Source organism: Equus quagga, chromosome 9 (assembly GCF_021613505.1).
Source record: "Equus quagga isolate Etosha38 chromosome 9, UCLA_HA_Equagga_1.0, whole genome shotgun sequence".
In the NCBI taxonomy this organism is placed as follows: domain Eukaryota; kingdom Metazoa; phylum Chordata; class Mammalia; order Perissodactyla; family Equidae; genus Equus; species Equus quagga.
Window position 1 is genome coordinate 66,316,074 of NC_060275.1, and position 14,959 is coordinate 66,331,032.

General features: G+C 58.8%; 1 protein-coding gene across 12 annotated transcripts in view; it reads left to right on the forward strand.

Moving 5' to 3' along the window:
* The first annotated feature begins 1,844 nt into the window (after positions 1–1,844).
* Positions 1,845–14,959, forward strand: part of FCHO1 (FCH and mu domain containing endocytic adaptor 1) — a 27,417-nt gene continuing 14,302 nt past the window's right edge. For 6 of the 12 annotated variants that reach the window (XM_046672388.1, XM_046672386.1, XM_046672387.1 and 3 more), the window contains exons 1-7: positions 5,280–5,338; positions 6,567–6,611; positions 6,806–6,888; positions 7,327–7,404; positions 11,695–11,786; positions 12,904–12,978; positions 14,088–14,229. In XM_046672388.1, coding sequence (XP_046528344.1) covers positions 5,290–5,338; positions 6,567–6,611; positions 6,806–6,888; positions 7,327–7,404; positions 11,695–11,786; positions 12,904–12,978; positions 14,088–14,229 — 564 coding nt within the window. In that variant the 5' untranslated portion in view covers positions 5,280–5,289. The other 6 variants (XM_046672396.1, XM_046672397.1, XM_046672392.1 and 3 more) reach the window with 6 other exon arrangements.

Here is a 14,959-nt window from a genome sequence, read left to right on the forward strand (position 1 = left end):
AGGAAGTGCTCAAAGAAAAAGACCAAGGATGCGCCGGGGGCGTGTCAAAGGGACATGAAAGCCAGCTGAACCAGCTTCCAGTGGCCACAGCTGGAACAATTTGAGGAAGAAAATCAATAAAGTAGTATTGATGATAACCCAAAGTGTAAAATAAATATCCATGAGTCCATACTGATGTGAATGATTGAATAGATAATAAACGGGGAGAAGGGACGCATCTCCCACACAGAGGAATTCCAGATGACTTGTGCAGATGCTCCGCCCTTGAGGAGGGGCGTTGTGACCCCTGACCCCTTAGCTGTGGGCTGTACATAGTGACTTCCTTCCAAAGGGTACAGCATGGAAGGGGGGACAAGAGTCACTTTACACTGGAGACACCTGACAGATGCCACCTCAGCCAGGTGATCAAGGTCACGTCACAGGGAAGCTGTGTTGATGGCATGTGCCCTGGACACGGTATGACGAGAGGGGCACTTCACCTCTGTGCTCCTCCTCCCCAAACCCGTCCCCCAGTCTAACCACGAGAAAAACACCAGACAGATCCCAACTGGGGGCATCCTACAACATACCCGCCCAGTCCTCCTCAAAACTGTCAAGGTCATCAGAAACAAGAAAGTTCAAGAAACTGTCTCAGCCCAGAGGAGCCTAAAGACGTGATGACAAATGTCGTGTGGGATCCTGGGACAGAAAAAGGACACTGGGGGAAACTGAGGAGAGCCGAATAAGGTCGGGAGTTTAGTTAACAAAATGCCCCAATACGGGCTCACTAATTGTGATAAATGCACCATACAGAGTAAGATGTTAATAACAGAGCGAACTGGGTGCGGGGGCCTCAGGAACTCCGTCCGTACTATCTCCACAACGATTCTGTACACTGAAAACTGCTCTAAAACTAAACAGGGATTGCCTGGGCAGGAACGGAGGCGACCAGAGGCTCAAGTAGGGAGCTGAGGCAGCATCCAGACTGGAGAAGACTGGGCCTGGCCCCGGGCCACCACGGGGTCAGGAAAAAGGGCAAAATGTCAGTGTTTCAGAGACAGGGGCCAGCAGGCTCACTGTGCTGAGGAAGGGAAGAGAAGGCCCTCGGGGCAGCCAGGCAGCTGGCCCGGTTCCTGGGCTGCCCCTGCGGACCCGGGGCGGAGAGAGCAGCCGGTGGTCAGCGCAGGCTTGAATGGGGGCCAGCAGGCGCTAAGACTTGTTTTATGAGGGCCCAGGTGAGGGGGACAGACGGGAAGCTTTCAGATTTGTGACGGGACAACATTCTTGGGGATGGTCTTCCCAGCCCCGGGACCAGATGCTGAAACTGCCCTCATAAGGTTGCAGACTGGCTGTATGGCCTCCAGGTAAGTCCTCGCCTTCTCTGAGCCTCAGTTTCCAGTTTGTGAAATGAGGATCAATAACGTCCTTCTCACAGGGTTGTGAAGGGCGTCAAATGAGCCCTGCTCAGTGCCTAGCACACAGTGGGCGCTCAATAAACTGTGGTCACCCCTTGCGCCTCCCAGTCTCAGGTGAAAGGAGCGGCGCCTGTGGCTTTAAATTATGCAAATGAACTGCGGGTGGTGGAAGGAGGGAGCTTCTTTTAAAAAAAGAGCCTCTTCTCCGGCTCAGCCAATCAACGCACTGGGCCCGCGGAGCCGGCCGCCCAACGGCCCAATGGCGGGCTGCGCCGACCCAGAGCCCGCCCAACCCCCGGGAGCCGTCGTGGGGGGGGGTGGGGCCTCTCTCGGCCACGCCCCGGGGGCGGGGCCAGCCTGCCGCCGCGCTGCAGCCGCGGAGGGAGGGAGGGAGGGAGGGAGGGAGGGAGCGGAGGGGCGGGGCGGGGCGGGGCGGGGCGGGCTCCGGTGTCAGCGGCTGAGTCGCAGGTGGCGGCGGGCACGGGGCTCGGCCCGAGCTCGGGAGGTGAGTGCGGTCTCTGGGACTCCCCCGAAACCCCCTGGCCCCGGAGCCCCCCGTGCACACCGCGCCCGGCAGCCCTGGTGGCCTCGGGGGGCAAAGGCGCGGCGGGGCGCTAGGGATGGCGAATAGGAGGTGGGGGCTGCGCGGCGGGCGCCCCGGCCGCCTCCCTGGTGATAATCGGGGGTCCGCGGAGCGAGATAGGGACCCCTCCCCAATTCCCCCGTCTCCTGACCTGGAACCAGAGCGTGCAGGGGCCGCCTAAGACGCGAGACCCCTCCCCAAATCCGTTTATTCTAAGCCTAAATCTGGGTCTAAGGTCGGGGCTGCAAAGATGGGGGCGCCGCTCCCTCTCCAGCCTGGGACCCAGGACAGTCGCAGTGGAGACCACCTCCAATTTTTCTGCTCCCATCTCTGGCCTGCAGACCCCAGGGGACCGAGATGAGGAACCCTCTTCCCGTTTTCTCCACTATAAACCCCAATCGAGGCCTGGTGAGGGAGCTGGGGGTCCCCTGACCCCTCCTCTAGACTGTCCTATCCCAGCCCCCTCCACAAGGATGGGGGTGCATTTCACTGGCACCCTCTGCAGGGACCCCAAGGTTGGAATTCTGAGGAGGGGGTCAGCGTGGGTCCCTTGCCTGGCAGGGACTGGCCAGGCCAGGTCTGGAAGGGCCTGGATCACGGACTTGGGGGTGGTCCCTGCCTCAGTGGGGGGTGGGCAGTGAGCATCTGTTCCCCGGGATTAAAATAAATTGAGGTAAATTAGGATCTTGCAGGCTGACTGCCAGTGGGGTGTGGAGGAGGGTTGGAGGGTGGGCAGCCCCTCCATCTGCCTTGGATCCTGAGAGTCGCCTGCCCCAGCCGCAGTGGGGACCAGGAGGTGACTTCGAGTGGACCTGCCTCACTGGTGACCTTGGGCAGGTGACAGCACCTCCCTGAGCCTCGGTTCCCTCTTTTGAAAGTGGGGTTGGGGCGCAGAGCCTGTATCCCACAGATTCTGGAACCCACCCACCCCATCTTTTGACCATGTCTGACTCCACCCTTTTGCTTAAGATGTCGCTGGTTTGGGGGTGAGAGAGAAATGGATTTGGAGCCCCCCATATGCCTTGCTGGCCTCTGACCCTCAGTTTCCTGCACTGCAAAATGGGTTGCTGGTCAGTCACACGCTGGCCTTGCTAGAAGGGCTGCTCTGCCAGACAGTAAAGCATACTGCTAAGCTGCCATTGTGAGAACAGGGGCCCCGCCGCCCTGGTCGCAGCGGCGGGACTGCCCAGGGCACGCCCTGACCCACATACCGTCACCCACGCCAGGGGCGAGCCGGTTCCTGGGCAGGGTCCTGGGTGGGAGGAGGCGGGAGGTGCCCAGCCAGCCCGTGCCCTGCCCCTTGGAGCTTGTCCCTGTGGTGGGCTCAGGGCAGCCCTGGGCTGGGCGGCAGACACCTCCAGCTTCAAAGCCGGCGCCCTGCGTGTGGTTTGGCCCCCTGCGCCTTGGCCTGTTCTTCTGCGAAATGGGCTGAATCTCCCTTGGGAGCTCGGAGCTGACTGTGGGAGGGGGAGTGCTGTAAAGGCAGACGTGGTCATTATAACCCTAATTACAGTATTGGTGATCATAAACGGGTACACAGCTGGAGTCTGCAAGGGTGTTGCCTGCTGTGCCTCCAGAGGCGGGCAGTCAGGTACACAGTTGGTGCTCAATAGGTGTTTGCCAATGAAGCAATGAAGAGGGAGGGGCCCAGTGGGGAGGACTGAAAATTCCTGGGCTTGAGCTCAGGTGCCTGCTTGACTGCCCAGTTGCTGTGTAAGTGGAGCCTGTGCCCCAGTTTCCCTGTTGGGGTGATGGCTGGGATGAGACCCTGCCTCAAGGTGCTGTGGTGAGAATCAAGGCAGACAGTGCAAAGGGTCCCGGCCCTGGTGTCCAGGCGAGAGTGCAGGAAACACAGGACGGAGCTGCTCATGGAAACCTCGCAGCACCTGCACAGGCCAAGCACCCAGTTCCTGAAAAGACAGAAAACCCCCCCAAACTGGCCCTACTGTGCGCAAACTGGAGTCCGGGGGCAGCAAAATGTCAGATCCTGTTTCACGGGCCCCTGGAGGCCCAGAGAGGTCAGGGGCAGCCCAAGGTCGCCCAGCAGGAGGTCAGGGGCTCCGGACGCCTGGCCAGGAGCACGAACGAGCCCTGCCTTCTTTGGCGGTTCCTGTCCTGTTGTATCTGTTCCCAGGCCTACTCGACCACTCAACCTGGCTCAGAGCCCTGGGTTTCTGGGAATGGGTGCTTGGGAGGCAGGATCTCCAGGCACTGCCCGGGGCTCATGTCAGACACCCTCGGGAGGACTCTGTTCCCTGCTTCCAGCACCCAGAGGATGGGGGCATCCAGGTCAGTCAAGAACCTGCTGTGTGACCTTGGGCAAGTCCCTGTTCATCTCTGGGCTTTGCCCTGGTGCTGCAGAGGCCAGGAGACCTGGGCCTGAGCAGGCTGACTTCTCCATCAGATGCGGTGACCACGGTGTCTCGGGTATAGTACTTTTAGGAGTCTATGAAGATATTTTAACTTCTTTTAAAATCAGAAGGAAACACATGAGCTTTGGGGTCAAAGAAAACATGTTAATATATGATATCAACATATTCACCTTTGTTCCAGTGCCGTTGTAAATATAGTTAAATTTCTTTTTTTAATGGAGGAAGAGACCCGAAGCAATAGTGCCTCGGGTCCATGAGCATCCTAATGCAGCCCTGGGTGGGCGTGTCGGTGCTGCCCTTCGCAGGCTGTGCAACCTCGGGCAAGTGGACTCCCCTCTCTGAGTCTTGGTTTCACCTCTGTGAAGCAGGCATCATTGGTCCACCTTGGGATGACGAGATGTGGAAAGCTTAGCCCAGGGTTGCGCTCAGTTTGTGGGTGCTATGATTTCACAATTGTTGTCACGATTGTCATTTGTTCGGTACTAATAGCCCCAGGCTGCGGACCTCACATCAGGGGCCTCTGTTTGCCCACGGCCCTCGCAGCTCCAGGGAGGTGCCAGGGGTGCCGGTCTGGGGGAGGCGAGGTGGCGGTTGGGCGGTGGGCGGGGCGGGCTGAGCTTCCTGTCCCCCAGCACAGGGGCCGCGCTCGTGCTGACGGAAGTGGCAGGCCGTGTGGCTCTCTCCTGTGCCCGCCGCGTCCGACGGCGCTCGCTGCCCTGTCTGGTGAGTTCGAGCTCCCGGGAGGCCCCCTTGCCCCTCCTCACCCCTCAGTGGCAGGAGGGAGGCCTCTCTGCCGGGCCCAGGTTTCAGGAGAAACAGCAGGTGTCACTTCCTGGGCCGGGCCTAGCTGTGCAGGCCACCCTGCGCCCCCGGGACGGCTCTGAGTTGTGGGGTGGGGTGCGGGCGGCAGAGGAGACGTGGAGACCCGGGGCCACATGTCATGGTTCAAACAGGAGTTCTTTGGCAGACAGGCCAGGGACACAATGACGGTGAGCCGGGGACCGTGAGTGACCTCTCTGGGCCTCAGTGTGCTCCTCTGTAAAGTGGGGCTGGGTCTCTGCCTGAGCAGGGGGCGCAGCGCCCAGCCTGGCTCCGTGGGGGAGGGGCGGGCCACCGGAGCTGGGAGCACAGTGGTGAGTCCTGGTGTCTGGGCCCCCAGGGTCCTCCAGAGCAGCACCCTGTGGCGGGACTTTCTGCATCTGTGCTGTGCAGCAGGACGGCCCCCAGCCCCATGCGCTGCTGCGCCCCGGAAGCAAGGCTGGCACAGCTGAGGGGCTGGGCGCTAATTGTGTTTGAGTTCACTTGGTTTAAAATTAAGTGGCCGCGTGGGGCAGGCGGTCCCACATGGACCAGGGCAGCTCTGAGGGGTGTGGAGATGCTCAGGGTCTAGGTCGTGGCCAGAGACTGAGAAATGAGATGGAATTTCAGGTTCTCCCCCTCAGGATGTCAGCCCAGCATGCTCCCCTCCAGACTGGGTTTCCTCAGGGGCTGTGCTGGGGCCTGAAGTCGCTCAGGGGCCCCGGCACCACCCAGCAGCGGGTGATGGTGGGGAATGTTGGATGAGTCAAATAATATTTTGCTTGGTGAACTCCTATTCATACTTTAAATCCTCAGCTCCCATGTCCCCTACTTCAGTCCAGGCTCCTCCAGTCCTTGTTTCTCCATTTGACCCTGCCCTGACCCTGCAGGACCATGGGGTGTCTGTGTCCAGCACTGTTCCACTAGACTGGGGTCTCCTCAGGGACCAGGCCCAGGGCTGAATCAGCTCAGGGAGCCTCGAATTGTCCTGCCCAGAGTGGTCACGTGGTGGGTGCCAGGTGACTCATAGAAGTCAAGGGACTAGGGGCTAGAGGATAATGGGTCAAATTAAACTCACTTTCAAGATTAGGTAAACTGAGGCTCAGTTCCAGCAGCCTTGTCCAAGGTCCTTGCTCAGTCTTTTCCCGATGAGGCCCAGGGAGCTTTCCCGGCCTGCGCTCGCCATCCCATCCCGGCTGCCTCTGCGCCCTGGGCTCCCAGCTGCTGCTGAGCTGCCCGAGGGATCATGAATTATGGATGAGGCCTGGGGCTCCAGTGACGGTGACGAGCCAGCCTCCAGAGCACGCCAAGGACACTGAGTGTCCTTCCCTCCCTGGGTGGCTCAGCCCAGCCCTCTCTGCATGGCGGCCTGGGGTGCCCCAGCAAGACCCCTTCGAGGTGTTCTGTCTTGTTTTGCAGATGGGGAAACTGAGGCACAGAGCTGGACAGTGACTCAGACACCAGGTGAACACTGGCTTCTGGGGAGCAGGGTTGGGTGTCAGCTGGGTCACCATGGTGAGGGGTGAGCTCTCCATCCCAGGAGTGTGCATGAGGCAGGCACTGTTGTGGAGGGATTCAGACACCCCGAGGGGCCCCGACCCCCAATGTGGCCTACCACTGCCCCAGTGTCCATCTCTCACCAGACCCTGTTCCCGCAGGAGCTGCCCAGCGTGGAGCTGAGTGCTCAGGTCTGGACTCAGCTGGCCCAGAGTACAAGTCACTTCCTGGCTGTCTGACCTTGGCAAGTGGCTTCCCCTCTGAGGGGTGGGACTCATACATGAGATGGCCCAGAGCTTTTCTGCCCGGGCAAGAGCTCATCCAGTAAACACCCCCCACCACCAAGTGAACTCCTATTCATACTTAAAAACCCAAACTCCCATGCCCCTTCCTCTAGTCTGGGCTCTCCCAGCCCCTATCCCTCCACCTAGTCCAGCTTTGACCCCACTGGACTAGGGGCATCTGTATCCAGCTCTGTCCCCCTAGACTGGGGGCTACTTGGAGGCGAGGCCTGGGGCTGAATCATCTCGGAGGCCCTGGCATACTTCTACACTTGGGGCTTTTGGTTCTTCCTCCATCCTTTCTCTCCTTCCTCCACAGAGAGGACAGTTGGAATTTCCCCTCCTCAGGCTCTCAGCTGGCCGTTACTCTGCAGCTCAAACTTGCCTCTCTCTCTGGACAGGCACCAGGCACTAGACAGAAGCCTGCGGGGGTCTCCACAGAGGCCATCGGGATGTCGTATTTTGGGGAGCATTTTTGGGTAAGTAAGACCCACTCTTATTTTGATGGGGGTTCCTGGCAGAGCTGTGGAGGCTTTTATGGAAATGGGGGAAGCTGGTGGCTTGTGGGCAGAGTCTTGGGCAGGTGGAGGGTCTGCAGGGCGTAGAAGTTAAAGTGCGAAGAGTCAGGCTGGGTTTGAATCTACACCCCCAGACAGCACAGGCCTTGTGACCTTGGGCAAGTCACACCTTGAACAACAGGGACCTGAGGTCCGGAGGACTCTCTCACCTGAAGTTGCAGGCAAGAGAGTGCAGTCAGGGCTGGGCGGGACCTCCGGGATCCGGCTCATTCCAGCTGGGAATTCCCACGTCTGCCTCGGCCCCCGGAGAGTTGGGGGTTTTCTTGACTCCGTCTCTGGGGGCCCCTGCCCCTCTGCCCCCAGGCGGGGGACCGCATGCTGTGACCCCAGGGCACCCAGGGAGGGGGCCTTGTTCTCATTCCTCCCCTCCCTCTCCCCCTGCCACCACCAGCCCACGCGCAGCCACCTCTGCGAGATGCTGGGGCTCCCTCCCGGCCCTGACCCCAAGGAGACCCCCAGTCGGGGGCACACAGTGCCAGCCAGACCCCGCCAGCCCTGCCTGCAGAGTCAGCCTGGAGCCAGCCTTAGGGCCCAGAGGAGGAGCCGGCTTCGAAGGCTGCCATGTTCAGGGATGGCAGAGAGCCATTCCAGGCAGGGGAACAGCCTGGGCAGAGGCCTGGAGGTGTGACACTCGGTGGCTAGTTGAGGGAACAAGGACTCCTCCTTCAGGGCCAGGCTAATGGGGAGCCACAGAGGATGTGTGACCAGGAGAGTCAGGGAAGGACCAGGGCAGAAAGCCCCTTCCCCAGTTGCAGGCCCTGAGCTTGCGAGAGGAAGCCCGTTGCTAGGCAACTGGTTGCCCCTGGCAACAGGCCGTCTCCCTCCCCAGCTGGGGCTCCTCTTACTGGCACTTGCTTTCTTAAAGGGGCCGCACCCCTTCCCACCTTTGGAGGGCCTGATCTCCACCTCCTCCCCAAGGGTCAGGGTCCCAGGCTTTGCCTCTGAATGGCTGTGTAACCCCGGTGAGGGGCTGCCCCTCTCTGAGCCTCTGTTGGTGCCTATGTGTAAGGGGGTTGACCATTTGAGGATCATTCATCGCCCACATTTTGGAACCCTGACAGCAGCACCTACATTTATTTTAAGTTTCTTTTAATGGCATGAGGCACCTACATTTATTTTAAATTCTTTTTAATTGCATGAGGCATGCAAGCTCGATGCAGCAAATTCAGATCAGCAAAGAGAAAATAGCAGCCACCCCCAGGCCGTCCCCAGCCAAAGATAGCCTGGTGCACAGTGGGATTTGAACTGGGCTCTGCTGGGATGACTTTGCATCTCAAGGCCTCAGTTTCCCCATCTGGGAAGGCAGAGACACTCTCACCTCCCCGGGACTCAGAGAGTGCCCCTGGAATATCTGTTTCTTTTAATCTATTGTTTGCATTGGTGGGTCTTTGCTGGATGACGCTGGGGCCCTGGCTGGCCTGAGAGAGGCTCATCAGGAAAGATCAAGCCAAACAGGGATGCCCCAGTCCTGTTGGGTCAAGGCAGGGCTGGAGGCTAGAGGACACTGGGGAGCCATGGGGGAAGTGTGAGCGGGAGAGAGACCTGATCAGGCTGTGTTAGAATGATCCCTCGGGGCTGGTGTGGGGGCGAGACTGGAGTCCAGAGGTTCCAATAGGAGACACAGGCCAGAGACAGCCCCTCCCAGGACCCTTGGCTGCCAGCCCAGCCCGAGGGAGGCAGACACTGCTGGGGGCTTTGCCAGGCCCGGGAAATGGGCCAGCGTTTGGCTCCAAGTCAGCCCCAGATGCTGGCCTGGGCTGCGGTGCCTGGTGCGGCCTCCCCCGAGGATCCCCTGGGCAGGGTGTGGGGCTGTGGGCTGTTTGCTGTGCAAGAGGCCCTGTGTCCGGCCCCGCCCCGGCCTCATCTCGCCAAGACCCATGGGAGCTGGGCGCTGTCATTGTCCCCATTTGTCAGATGAGGTAACCGAGGCCCAGAGAGGTGAAGTCACTGGCCTAAAGTGACCCAGTGCATAGAAGGAGGATTTGGCAGTGGAACCGTGGAAGTACAGCACTAGACTTGAGCAGAGAAAAAATATATTCCTGGGGCGCTGGCGGGATGGACAGTGGACACTCAGGGAAGTGGGGTGTGAGGAGGGTCTGAGAAGGTTCCTGAAGGAGGCGGGCCTGGCAGTCACCCTTGGGAGCTGGCCGGGTTTGGATGGGTGGGCAGCGGTGCGGGCTGGCAGCCGCGGACGCCGGGAGGGCACAGCCTTCGCACTGTTTACTGTGTTGCTGGTGAGGCCAAGAGGAAGCCACGAGATGAGGGGGGAAGGCAACTCCAGACGAAGGACTATGCATTTCAGCAGCTGGTGGGCAGTCGGGAGCCATTGATGGTTCTAGAATGAGCGACTGTGGGGAGGTGTGGGCTTGATGCTGTCCTGGGTCTGCGCGATCTTGCTGCGGTTGCTCCATTGGTGCAGCAGGACGGTTCCGGGGCTCCCTGGACGCAGGTCACCGCTGTCTGAGAGGAGCACTGCGGAGACCCTTCCCGAGCCAACGGGGAAAGTGAAGAAGCAGTTACCACTCATTTATATGGGACAAAAGTTTTGAGCCTTCTCAGACCCAAAACATCACCCGCCTAAATAAAGCGAGAAAAAGCCCAGCCTTTCGGGACGCGGCTCCAAGCCGGGTGGCCGCCGCCGCCGCCTCGCCTCGCGGGGGCCGGGCCCACACGCTGAGCGCCGTTTGCGCTGTTCGTCTTTTTGGGTAAAAGCGAGAGTTCCCTGGGATTGTCCCGTTAGCAAGGACAGGCCCTGGGCTAGGTCCTTTGCAAAGGCCAAGTGGCGTGAGGGAAACTCGCGGACGGCGGGGAAAACCTGTCTCTGACGGCGACCTCTGACTGTCGCCTTCGGGTGTCCCCGTCCCGGAGGGGGACCCGCAGCTGGAGAAGGAGGGAGGAAACGGCCGGTGCAGAGGGGCTGCTGGAGCTGCGGGGCCGCCCCGGGGCCCGGGCGGGACTCAGCACATCGCCTCCCTCCGGAGCCGCCGCCGTCAGCCCTAAGTGTGGGCCTCGCGCCCTGCCCGCGGCTGGTCTTCCCTGGGGACGGGACCTGGCCGGCGTCAAAACAGAGCTGGTGCCTTGTTTGTGCCCTCGCGGTGGCGCGGGGGCCGCTTTCCATTTGGAATAGTGGTAGGAGTGGCCCTTTTGAATCAATGTATGTAGAGAAGAAACATGGGTGAATTTAAAGGAAATGTTAACTAACACCGTGAGTTAGCAAAAATTAGAGGTGCCCGTGGGACCATGATGCGGCTCGTCTTGGTGTTTCCTTCATCCCCATGGGAGAGGTAGATGACTCCCTGCCCCCGTCCTAACCAGGAGCCACTAAAGGTTCACAGAGGGCCGGTGACTTGCGTGGATCGCAGTGCTGACGCCAGAACTGGGAGGAAAGAGGGTTTGTGAGGCAGCAGCAGGCACCCGGTAGCGTCTCTGTTCCCACCAGCACCAGGTAACAGCAGATTAACCCATTTGTTCACTTAGTCAACGAACTCAAATGGCCTTCCTGTGCTCTACCCTGTCCTGGACATTGCTGGTCATGAGAGAGGTGTCAGACCCAGACCCTACTCTGGGGGTCTCAGAGAGGGCGTTTCCACGTTGAAGAGAACAGAAAACACAACTACAGTTAGTTAAATAACCGGGGTTACAGCAACTCACAAAAGTTGAAAAGTTGTGGGATGGTGATGCTTCCAGGGTTAGTTTGATCCAGCAACCCGACTCAACACCGTTTTTTTATTCAGACTCTTTCGGGTTCAGCTTCTTTCCAAAGTTCATGGTTCCACTTGGCTTCCAATAGTTCCTGTGCCCACATAATTCCTCTTTTAAGGAAAGATGCAGACAGAGAAACACAGGGGAAGAGACTGATTGAGGCAGAAAAAAAGAGGCAGAGAGAAAGAGAGAGAGAAAGATGGAGACACAAAGACAGACACACTGAGACAACCAGCGAAAGAGAACGTCTCTCCCTCAACTATGGGACAAAAATTCCAAGCTTCTTTCTGATTCGACCAACTTATAGCCCATGAACCAATCCTTGTGAGCAGGGGGAAATGCAACGGGTTGATTGGCTCAGGCCTGAACTAACTACTACAGCCAAGGGGATGGACTTCTGCTGGTTGACTCCTGTCCACGCCCCTGTTGCTCGGCGACTCTGATGCCGTCTCCACCCCCTTCCTCAAGCTCCACCCCCATCCCCTGCAGGGCGAGAAGAACCATGGCTTTGACGTCTTGTACCAAAGCATGAAGCAGGGACCCGTCTCCACCAAGGAGCTGGCCGACTTCATCCGGGAGAGGTGAGGTCCCCGTGCCCCACCCACCCCGCGGCCCTGCCCTGGCCCCGCCCTCCTTCCCCTGCCCCGCCCACGTCAGGCCCCGCCCACAGCCCTGCAGCCACTGCCCTGCCCTGGCCCCGCCCTCCCTCCCCTGCCCCGCCCATGTCACGGCCACGCCCACAACCCTGCAGCCACGCCCCCTCACGGCCCTGCCCTGGCCCCGCCCACGTCACGGCCACGCCCTGCCCCGTCGGCCGGGATCCCCGCGGGCTGCAGGAAACCAGCGGTTCTCAGCACTGTCGGCCTCAGGCCCCCTGTAAGCAACACTCCCCGGGTTTCTAACGCCTCCTGCTAAAGAGACCATACCATGACCCACTTACGAGGGAATTTTGAAAACTCGATCTCGTGCCCTGAGGATGATAAAACACGTGTGTGATGAAATAATCTATATTTCAGCATGTAAATACATGCTCCGATGTCCGTGCCCCAGAAAACATGATAAACTCAAATTGCAAGACAGCCTCTGCTGCCCAGCACCCGGTTGCTGGAGACCCGTTCCTTCCGGGAGGTCCGCGTGTTCATCGCCAGCTTTTTCTCTTTGTGGCTGTCAGGCGGGCCGGCCGAGCCGTACAGGACGGGGCCACGCTTTCTGTCGTGGGCCTGGAGCACCTGGGTCCATCCGCTGTTACCCGTGGTACCCCATGGGCGCCTCTCCCAAAAAGTGCCCTCGTGGGTGATCGGCTGTAACTGGCACATTGCCGCCCCAAACAAAACTGAGGTTCTGTTAGTCAGGAGGAAACCGCGCGCGGTCAGCATTTATCAGTGTCTGTCCAGAAGGAGAAAGGAAATATGGGTTTGTCTCCTGCAATTAGATGAGACAGAGCATATGAAGTATTGATAATATGTGCTCAAAAAATATTCCACCTGCTGCCGCGACCGCCGTTAGTGAATGCATTGCTTAAGGATGAAAACCTCTCCCATGCGTTTCTAAAACGCCGCCCCCTGCCTGAGGACTGTACCATCCTCCCTGAGAGCCACTGCTCAGACGTTTGAGATGGAGAAACTGAGGCCCAGGGGGGCGGGGCCTCTTCCAAGGTTGCCCGGAGCCTTCCCCATCTTTTCCCATCGTCCTACCCAGGGCCACCATCGAGGAGACCTACTCGAAGGCGATGGCAAAGCTTTCCAAGCTGGCCAGCAACGGGACCCCCATGGGGTGAGTAGGCCGTGGTGGGACCCTGGGGCGTCGGGAGCATGTGCCGGGGGGGACATCTCCTCAGGTGCAATGTGTAGAACAGGGGCCGTCCTTCTACTTACGGGGCTAGCTGGACAGAGGACCGCATCTCGTCCGTTCTCTCAAAACTCATTCGTTCATTCATTCATTGAACGAATATTTACTGAGCATGTACTGTGGGCCAGGCACCGATCTAGGCACCAGAGGCCCAGTGCCAATTACGACAGATAAAACCCCTGGTCACTTTTATGCTGTGTACATCTGGTGTGTGTGGTAAGACAGATGTTAACCAGACATGAGCAAAATCCTTCCTGGGGTGCACGTGCCAGGAAGGGAAGAGGAGCAGGAGAGACCGGGCTTCCTCTGTGAGGGGCCCTGCTTCGTGAGTTGAGACCTTAATGATGACAAGGAGTCAGCCACGGGTGTCCAAGGGACAGAGACCCACTCAGGCGGCTCAGCCAGTGCAAAGGCCCTGAGGCAGTAATGCACTTGGCATGTTCAAGGACGAGTCAAGAGGCTGGCACAACGGCAGGGCCTGGACAAGGTGGAGATGGGGGGTAGGGGATGGGGGGTGGGATGAAGGTGGACGGGGCCACGGGGCCCAACACACAGGTGACTTTCAGACAAGGATGTGATGTAGTTCCACTGGTATTTTGCAAAGTTCCCTGTGGCTGCTGTGGGGCAAAGATTCTGTCAGGCAGCAATGGAGGCAGCAGGGAGGGAAGGCAGCCCCTCCTGCTGAGGTGGGAAAGCCCCTCAAACTTGATTTGGGCGGGTTGGGTCTCAGCTGCCCACGAGTAGCAGGTGAGTCCTGTAGTCCAGTGAGGACTCCAGGGCCTCAGGGCCTGGATTTACATCCCAGCTCTGATGTTCATTTGCTGAGAGGCCTTGGGTGAGTTATGGAGCCTCCGTGCCTCAGTTTCCCTCTCTGTCATAGGCCTGCCTCGTGTGGTTGCAACAGGGATTAAATGAGATAATATGTGTCCACGCTTAACAGGGCCCAGTAGGTACCTGAGCCAGTGCCGGCTGAGCTGTCTGGCCCTGGGGGGTTGGGCCTGCTGGGCCTTGGGTACAACTCCACCTGTTTCCAGGACTTTCGCCCCGCTCTGGGAGGTCTTCCGTGTCTCCTCGGACAAGCTGGCGCTCTGCCATCTGGAGCTGACGCGGAAGCTGCAGGACCTCATCAAGGACGTGCTCCGATACGGGGAGGAACAGCTCAAGGCTCACAAGAAGGTGTGTGCCACTGTGCCGGCCGATGGGGGCTGCCCATGGCTCTCGGGATCCCAGGCCTCATGGGGCCTCAGGACCTCCGGCCCCTGTGCCTCTGAGAATTCGGTTAAGTCCACAGCATCAAACCCGCAATCTCACAGACCTGAGCAGTGCTGAGTTTCAGACTCTCAAAACTGTAGACCAGGGGTCTGCAAACTACGGCCCGAGGGCCGGATGGATGCAGCCTGCCGCCCATGTTTGTACAGCCCCAGAGCAAAGAATGGTTTTTACATTTTTAAATGGTTGGGGAAAATATCAAAAGATGATTTCATGACACGTGAAAATTATGTGACACTCAGATTTCAGAGCCAGTAAATAAACTTTTATTGGTTCTGTCAGTCTAGAAAGCAAATTTAGCTATTTTATCTCACAATGAGTTTATTCACTAATAGCCAAAAGAATTGCAATTCTGGCTGTGCATGCTGTGGTGAACCACAGGCAAATCCAGGAAGAAAGGAGGGGAGCTGCTTTTTAGAGAAAAGGGGAGAGCCGGGAAGGGATGCTCTAGAGGAAAGTTCACTGGGAGAAAGTGACAGTTCACGGGGCAACGGCTTCTCATTCGTTGAGCTGTGGCGTTTCTCATTGGCTGAGCTGTGGCGTTTCTCATTGGCTGGGCTGTGGGGTTTCTCATTGGCTGGGCTGTGGCGTTTCTCATTGACTGGGCTGTGGGGTTTCTCATTGGCTGGGCTGTGGG